Genomic DNA, 9,263 nt, shown 5'->3' on the forward strand with positions numbered 1-9,263 from the left:
ATATAGAGTGACGCAGGACGCTCAAACAAAGGAGGAGGTGACACAATTATTGATTCCACGGAGCCGCCGGGAAATGGTTTTCCAGGAGGCTCACTATAATCCTATGGCCGGTCACCTAGGGGAACGAAAAACACTTCATCTAATAGCCCGTTTCTATTGGCCGGGCATTGGCGGTGACGTCCGCAGGTGGTGTGCGGCGTGCCGTGAATGTCAGCTGGTAAACCCACCGGCCACCCCAAAAGTGCCATTGTGCCCTCTACCATTGATCGAGGTCCCCTTCGAAAGAATTGGTATGGACCTCGTCGGGCCATTAGAACAGTCAGCACGCGGACATCGCTTCGTGTTAGTCCTAGTGGATTACGCGACGCGATATCCTGAAGCAGTGCCTCTGAGCAACATCTCCGCACGTAGTGTTGCAGGGGCACTCTTCAAGATAATCTCCCGGGTGGGGATTCCGAAAGAAATCCTCACCAATCAAGGCACGACTTTCATATCACGAACACTCCGCGAACTTTACGAGCTCTTGGGCATTAAGTCGATTCGCACTAGCGTTTACCATCCCCAGACAGATGGCCTAGTGGAACGATTTAATAAAACGCTCAAGAACATGATTCGTAAATTCGTACACGATGACGCTAGAAATTGGGATAAGTGGTTAGACCCCCTGTTGTTCGCAGTACGGGAGGTCCCGCAAGCCTCCAGAGGTTCTCCCCGTTTGAGCTGCTGTACGGGCGACGCCCATGCGGGGTCCTTGACGTCATCTGCGAAGCTTGGGAGGAGGGACCTTCTAATAGCAAAAATTAAATTCAGTTCGTTCTCGATCTTAGCGCAAAACTCCACACACTGGGTGACTAACACAGGAGAATTTGCTCCAGGCTCAAGAACGCCAACGCCAGCTGTATGACAGGGGTGCTCGGCTACGGGAATCTGCACTGGGAGATAAGGTACTCGTATTACTCCCAACATCGAGCTCTAAATTACTCGCCAAGTGGCAAGGGCCCTTTGAGGTCACACGACGAGTAGGGGATCTCGATTATGAAGTTAAACGTACCGATAGAGGGGGCACACGCCAAATATATCACCTCAACCTCCTGAAATTGTGGAGAGAAGAGGCGGCCTCTGTGATGTTGGCCACGGTAGTTCCGGAGAGGGCGGAGCTCGGACCGGAGGTAAACAAAGCCCGCAATCTCAATACCCCGGTTGCTTGTGGAGACCACCTCTCACCACGTCAACTCACAGAGGTTTCCGATTTACAAAAGGAATTTGCAGACGTGTTTTCCCCTCTACCGGGCCGTACAAACATCATACAGCACCACATCGAGACCGAGCCAGGCCTGGTGGTGCTTTGCCGCCCCTATCGTTTACCCGAACATAAAAAGAAAATAGTTCGGGAGGAATTAGATGCGATGCTTGATATGGGCGTAATAGAGGAATCCCACAGTGATTGGTCCAGCCCGGTTGTTCTTGTTCCTAAGAGTGATTGGTCTGTTCGATTCTGTGTGGATTACAGAAAAGTCAACGCGGTGTCTAAATTTGATGCGTACCCAATTCCCCGTGTTGATGAACTGCTTGATCGGTTAGGTACTGCTCGATTTTATTCGACCTTGGATCTAACAACGGGTTATTGGCAGATCCCCTTGACACCAATGTCCCGTGAGAAAACAGCCTTCATGACGCCGTTTGGATTACACCAATTTGTGACGCTTCCTTTCGGTTTGTTCGGGGCACCAGCCACGTTTCAGCGACTCATGGATCGGATCCTCAGACCTCACACCGCTTACGCCGCTGCCTATTTAGATGATATTATCATTTATAGCAATAACTGGCAGCGGCACATGCAACATCTGAGGGCCGACCTGAGATCGCTGCGGCGGGCGGGGCTCACAGCAAACCCTAAGAAGTGCGCGATTGGGCGTGTGGAGGTACGGTATCTGGGGTTCCACTTGGGTCATGGCCAGGTGCGTCCCCAAATTGATAAGACCGCGGCGGTTGCGACTTGCCCTAGACCTAAGACCAAAAAGGGGGTGAGGCAGTTCCTGGGGCTGGCTGGCTATTATAGAAGGTTTGTGCCTAATTATTCAGATGTCACCAACCCGCTGACTGACCTCACTAAAAAGGGGGCTCCAGATCCGGTTCAATGGTCGGAGCAGTGCCAATAGGCGTTTATGCAGATTAAAGCCGCACTTTGTGGGGGGCCGCTTCTTCATGCACCGCTCCACCGCATGAAAGATACTAACGCCCGGATCACCCGTTGGTACCTGGCTCTCCAGCCCTTTAAGTTCAAGGTGGTCCACAGACCGGGGTGCAGATGGCTGTCGCCGACTTTCTCTCCAGAAATGGGGGGGGAGTGGTAGACAGGCCGGATGGCGCCCCAGCCTGAGTTGAGCGGTGGGGGTATGTGGCAGCAGGGGCGTGGTCAAGCGCCCGTCCGGGAGAGGAAAGCGGTAAGGGCGCTTACACCTGAGCTAAATTATGCCTAACACCTGTCTCTAATTCCAGTGAGCACGAGGAGAGCGGCATAAAAACAGACACAGAGCCTCCAGTGAGGGAGAGCCCCGACAAGCCAACTCAGTGCGCTTGTATTGTATTGTGTTGTAGTGTATTGTTATAAGAAAGACGGCAATTAAAGCCTTACCTTTGGTTGAAGACTCGTTTCATGTCCTCCTTCCTGTAAGGGTCTTTACATAGTTCATCTAGCATGCCATACTAACATGCTTTAGTTATATAACATGTTATAGTTACATGATATTTTTTATCATGTTTATAATTCTGTTAGATTTCTTATTTTTCTATTTATTTTATTCTCAAAAGGGAGACTTTTTTTTTTTTTACACATACTTCAATAAAAAACAAAAATGGTTTCAGGTTTCAATTATAATAAAGTGTTTGCTCAAAAATAAATAAATAAAATAACCCTTCTGCTTTCACTGATAATAGTTATTGTGTAATACCGTATACCGTGATATTTTCTGAGACGTTATCATACCATGAAAATCTCATACCGTTGCAACCCTAGCTGCAACCCTACATACAGGGCACACAAAACCAAACCTTGAAAAGAAAATTCTTCAGACATTTTCTTTATTTGCCCAAAATGGCAGACTGCAGGAACAGAACACCTCTTGCTTAACATCAAGTCAATTTTGTTAATATAGCCCAATATCACTAATCACAATCCAAAGAACATCCATATATTACACTTCAAATTAGCAGGACAAATCTGTGGGTAAACATCACTTAATAAAAGCACTCTTTTATTTGCGAACCAGCAAACTCACCCAAACTGTGACACTCCTCTACTGGACTCACACTGTCAACAGTTGCATCATTGCTTTAGTGCATTGTGTGTGTGTCACAGATCTAGCATGTCTGCTGGCCAATCTTTCCTATTTGGTCTCCTGGTGTGGAAGTGCTGTGTTTTTTTATGTTATCCCATTTGAAAATGCGGTTACACATTACATAAGGATAGTCTACTCAACTTTTCTGGAGCCTCCATGTACCAACAACAGAACAAGAGCTGCTGTTTAGCATCAAATGTTAACCAAGGATATAACGCAGAGTGGAAAAAGGAATATCTATAAATTTTCCCTTTTGTTTCTCCCTTAATTTAATTTGGCAATGTTGCTTCTTTCGTTTCTTCCTCATGGGCTCATTTGGAGTTTTGGTTGAGCACTTAAAAATACAGCTTCATTTTCCTGTCATCATCTAACTTGCTCGAATAGCTGAGGAAATGGCATACTGCATTGGAATTATGGAGGGACCGGCATAGGAATTATGGAATTGTTCCCTAGGAATTGAGGGAATTGGTGTTGGATGTATAGACTCTACGCAACCGGGACATGCTTTTTAATCACACAATAGACTACAACTACCAAGAAAAATAGTGATCCGCCATTGATTAACCTCACACACAACAAACTCGTGGCTCTGTCTCACATACATGCAAAACTGTGTAGCAGTAATTTATCGCTTAGACCGATATTTTCGTAGCATGTGCGACATATGTCTCACTGTACGGCCCTGCAAAAAGTCAGAGAATTGTATAATAAAATCTTGCTTTACTTAAGAGGTCTGTACATAACCACACACAGCTTATAGTTCTGTAAGTCAAGCATCATTAATGATGTCCTTTGTGTCTTGTGGTTATACATTTGAAACGGAGTACTTTAATGTTCAAAAATTGGACCTCATTTACTTCTATTATAAGTGCCTCACTGAAACGAAGATGTTTTTCGCATTTTTTTAAAGAAAAAGGAGGGAGGAGTCAAAATAAATTTTTGTGGTAATCAATATTATGGCACACATGCTGTAATTGAGCTAAACTTTTATTGAACATGGAACATTCCATTAAGTAATTCACTAAACTAGAGCAAGATGGTATCCTATACAGCAGTGGCAAAGTTTTCTGCTTCAGTTGTTGTGATGTTGATTCACATTGTTTCTAGATTAATGTGCAAAGTAATCAGATGCATTTTTAATAATTGCAAAAAGCTTCATTGGCCAAAAAATGAACTTGACTTTTGGACAATGGCCTGGTGTCAAGAAGGGCAGCAAAGAAGCCACTTCTCTCCAAAAAAAACATCAAGGACAGACTGAAGTAAAAGGATTGGACAGCAAAAGACTGGAGCAAAGTTATTTTCTCTGATGATGCCCCCTTCCGACTTTTTGGGGCATCTGGAAAATCGATAGTCCGGAGAAGAAAAGGTAAACATTACCATGAGTCCTGTGTCGAGCCAACAGTGAAGCATCCTGAGACCATCCATGTGTGGGGTTGTTTTTCATCCAAGGGAGTGGGCTCTCTCACAATTCTGCCCAAAAATACTGCTATGAATAAAGAATGGTATCAAAACGTCCTGCAAGAGCAACTTCTCCCAACGACCCAGGAGCAATTTGGTGATGGTGATTTTCGTGCATTTTCCAGCATGATGGAGCACCATGTCACAATGCAAGAGTAATAATGAAGTGGCTTGGAGATCATTACATTGAAATTTAGGATCCGTGGCCAGGCAACTCCCGGATCTTAATCCCATAGAGAACCTGTTGTCAATCCTCAAAAGGCAAGTGGACAAACAGAAGCCCACAAATTGTGATCAACTCAGAGCACTAATAAATCAAGAATGGATCGCCATCAGTCAGGATTTGGCCCAGAAGCTTATTTCCAGCATACCAGAGAGAATTGCAGAGGTTATGGCGAACAAGGGCCAACATTGTAAATATTGACACTCTGCATATATTGAGGGTTTTTGCCAATAAAAGCCTTTAAAACTTATGAAACACTTATCATTGTTTTCCAGTATATCATAGAAAATAATCTACAAATACTGAAGCACCAAACTTTGCAAAACACAAAATTTATGTCACTGCCAATACTTTTGGCCACGGCTGTATCTCTCAGTGCATTCAGTCCAAACTTCCAATCAAAAGTTCAGTTTCAGGATGCAGATGATGTTTGGACCACATGTTTCGACAATGGTAATCAATACTTCATGCAAGATTATATTTTAACAAGGTTGGCAGTGATTGTATGATGGTGGCCATTACTTTGAATAAGAATTATTTATGCTAATTTCTGATTTAATGCCTGTAATGTCTCAAAAACACGAATAACCAAAACTTCTGGATACATAAACAACTTGATAAAAAAATAAAAATAATTATCTGACATTCTTAAAATTTCACAACTTAGTCCCACTGTCCACATACACCTATCAGCCACAACATTAATACCACCTGCCTAATATTGTGTAGATCCCCCTCGTGCCACCAAAACAGCAACAACCTGCATCTCAGAATAGCATTCTGAGATGCTATTCTTCTCACCATAATTGTACGGTGCGGTTATCTGAGTTAACATAGACTTTGTCAGTTCAAACCAGTCTGGCCATTCTTTGTTGACCTCTCTCAACAACCAGTCATTTTCATCAACAGAATTGCAGTAAATGCTAAATCTTGTGCATTATTTGAGCTGTAAAGTTATTAAAAGTTTTAGGGATTGTTGACATTACATCGTCATGGTAACAAAGTTATAAAATTGGCTATAACTTTCACAGAAAAGGTTAGTAAGTAATTTTCACTTCTAAAGACATAGATTTAACCACTGGAGTCTTTTGGATATATATATATATATATATATATATATACACACACACACACACACACACACACACACACACACGTATATATAGTAGAGATGCACCGATCGACCGGCCAGGGACCGGAATTAGCCGGTTTTTCGCATGCTCGGCCGCATCGGTGACCGGCCGGTCAGCCTCACGTCTTTCCGATTCCAAACCGGTCCGTTTTGTTGCCAGCGGTGCAGGCAATAACGTCACAGCCGCACGTAAACATGTCATTGGCGATGAAGATCTTCACTGTGAGTGAAGAATATATAAAGTTCGAAATGTGTAATAATTGTAAGGCCAAAGTAAACCGTGGGGGAAACACCACAATAACTTTCGGAACAACAAACCTAATTAGACATTTAAAACACCATCACCCAGCTGAAAATGGCCATTTTAAAAAAGAAGCTAAAAAGTGAAAGCGGCTAAAGCTAGCCAGAGCTCAGAGCCAGTCACGAGTCAGCAGCCTCTCCTATCATCCCTTGGAATGAGCAGCGAAAAGACCAAAGCAATTACGAGGAAAATTATGGAATTCATGGCCCTGGATGACCAGCTGTTGTCCATAGTTGAGGACAGAGGGTTCAGAAATCTGATACATTTCCTCGATAGAGAGTAGGTGGTTATTTTCCGACGTCACGTTGCCAGAGTTGTTTAATCTCGTGTCATGTCACACACGCAGCCTGTTATCTGTCAACATTTGGGTACACAAATCCGGAAGAGGGGAAGTGGGGTGCTGGATGGCAGAGGCAGGCTAAATACTATAGATATTGTGCCGTTGTGATTTAATGTGCTGAGTAACGTAATTTTTCCCACCGTGTCCGATATTAAAATCAGTGCGACACACATTGCAAAAGGCGTGAGCATTGTCGATATGGCTTCGGGATATGAAATTAAATTCTTCCATCCAGCTGTTGTTAAATGTACATGTATATTTAGTTTTTTTTCACTGGAGCACCAGCTGAGTCTTCTCCTCTCATATACCAGTGATGCTTGATTTAACATCCCGCGTCTACTGCCTGCGCAGATATCAACGGCGCAAATGGGTTGTAGGTTGCCAGGTTGAGGTCATAAACCTAAATAATTGTTTTGTTAGACGAGTAATAAAGAGAAAAAGGTCCATTTATAAAATAGTGTAAACTGACATTTGTTATATAAAGCATATCATTATATCATTTGCATTGTTATATCATTTGCAGTTATATCTACCTCTTTCCAGTCACAGAGCACTTTATTTTGAGAGCTGTTTAAGTGAGAGAAGATCCTGTAACTTAGTGCAGTTTGGGGGAAATTGTAATGTTTAATAATTTATTTTATTATGAAAATAAAATGTTGCATTGACGAAAGGTAGATTTTGTTTGTATATGCGGTCAATAATAGTTCTTAGAAAGAAAATCGATAAAAAAATTGGTATCGGCAGGTCACACTTGCAAAAAATCGGAATCGGCCAAGAAAATTGCAATCGGTGCATCTCTAATATATATGGCAAATTATATTAATATGTACATAAGGCTAAATATACACACCGACCACTTTGTTAGGAACACTTGTACACCTACTTATTCATGCAATTATCTAATGAGACAATCATATGGCAGCAGTTCAATGCCTAAAATCATGCAGATATGCGTCAGGCGCTTCAGTTATGTTCACATAAACCATCAGAATGAGCTGGGGGGTTGGTGGGGTGATCTCAGTGATTTCGACCGTGGCATGATTGTTGGTGCCAGACAGGCTGGTTTGAGTATTTCTGTAACTGCTGATCTCCTGGGATTTGAACACACAACAGTCTCTAATGTACTTAGAATGTACTCCAGAGAGCAGCAATTCTGCAGACGGAAATGCCATTTTGATGAGAGAAGAATAGCATCTCAGAATGCACAACACATCAAACCTTGAGGCGGATAGGCTATATATATATATATATATATATCTCAGTATACTGTATATATTTGGTGGAGGCAAGGACAGATACTATGTGGCAGGTGCAATTTACACCTAGTGCAAATAGTCACTCTGCATAAATATAATTTATATTTAGCCTTTGGTACACATCTTTGGTTTTGTAAACCAAATAAAAAGGTACTTTATCCCTGTCTTGTGATAATGTTGGGGTACTTAAACCAAAATAAAGTTGTGGAAAACTGAACTAGAGCACTGAAGTCTGAGGCCGTTTCAAACCCCAAGGAGATGCCTGTGCATACCATACCAAGACAGCATTTTGGGGCTTCACATCCACAAATTTAATGAGCAGCAAATATAGACAACATTTCTGGGCCAAAGCCAAGTAAACTGCCAACTAGACAGAAGTTATGGCCACCATAGCCATAGTACACTGTCTTACTAAACAGCATGTTTAGCCATGATAGTCACAAAACCTGCTTTCCTAGACAACGTTTTGGCCACTCCAGGAGTTCATGTGACTCGGAAGGAAGGTATACACAGAAAAGCAGTAGGGAGCAACTCACTTAGTTTAGTCAGTCGATGTGTCGTTTCTCTATCATGACGCTGCAGTTGAATAAGCTACATGGCTAACCAACAAAATTGACTTTAAATGGAATTTTAAGTTTCACTTCCATTATATATATAAAACAGTCAATATATTTGGTGAGTTATTTAAAACACACTAAAAACATAAACTGAATCGAATTTAGAGGGATAATGCTGCGCAAACACATCCGCGTTTATAATGAGACCATAAACACACAGACATGATTGTACACTTTAGTGAAAGTATACTTCTAAAGTTTTTTTTTATCATATCACTCGTTTTACACCAAAGACAAATGTAATTGAACACAAAAATAGTTTGTTATTGTTGATTTGATTAATTCACCTGATCCGGCGGAGACCGCCATCTTTTTGCACAGCAGCAGGGACGCAAACGTTCCAGTACACTAGCACGCGCCAGTAGAGACTTAGGCGTTCGATTAAGAGTCATACTCTAGGGGCGTGGTTTAGCGTTGGGGAAAGCCAATGCCGTAGAGATGGGTGTGGCGTTGAATGTTGGACAAAACAGAGCAATCGCATAAACACAGCGCGCAAGTGAATTACAACAGCGTGAGCACCATGACACAGTAAAATGTAAACCTGCAGAATTTGCAAATCCCAAACTCGAGCACCAAAAAAAAAATATGATTGTGCACA

General features: G+C 42.4%; 1 protein-coding gene across 1 annotated transcript in view; it reads right to left on the minus strand.

Annotated features, from left to right (window-relative positions):
- LOC127626058 (ubiquitin-conjugating enzyme E2 variant 1-like) overlaps positions 1-9,040 on the minus strand; it is a 31,617-nt gene extending 22,577 nt beyond the window's left edge. The window contains exon 1 of the mRNA XM_052101593.1: positions 8,953-9,040. Coding sequence (XP_051957553.1) covers positions 8,953-8,974 — 22 coding nt within the window. The 5' untranslated portion in view covers positions 8,975-9,040. The remainder of the gene's footprint in view (positions 1-8,952) is intronic.
- Between the last annotated feature and the right edge of the window lie 223 nt (positions 9,041-9,263).

The sequence above is a fragment of the Xyrauchen texanus genome, chromosome 32 (assembly GCF_025860055.1).
Source record: "Xyrauchen texanus isolate HMW12.3.18 chromosome 32, RBS_HiC_50CHRs, whole genome shotgun sequence".
Lineage (NCBI taxonomy): Eukaryota > Metazoa > Chordata > Actinopteri > Cypriniformes > Catostomidae > Xyrauchen > Xyrauchen texanus.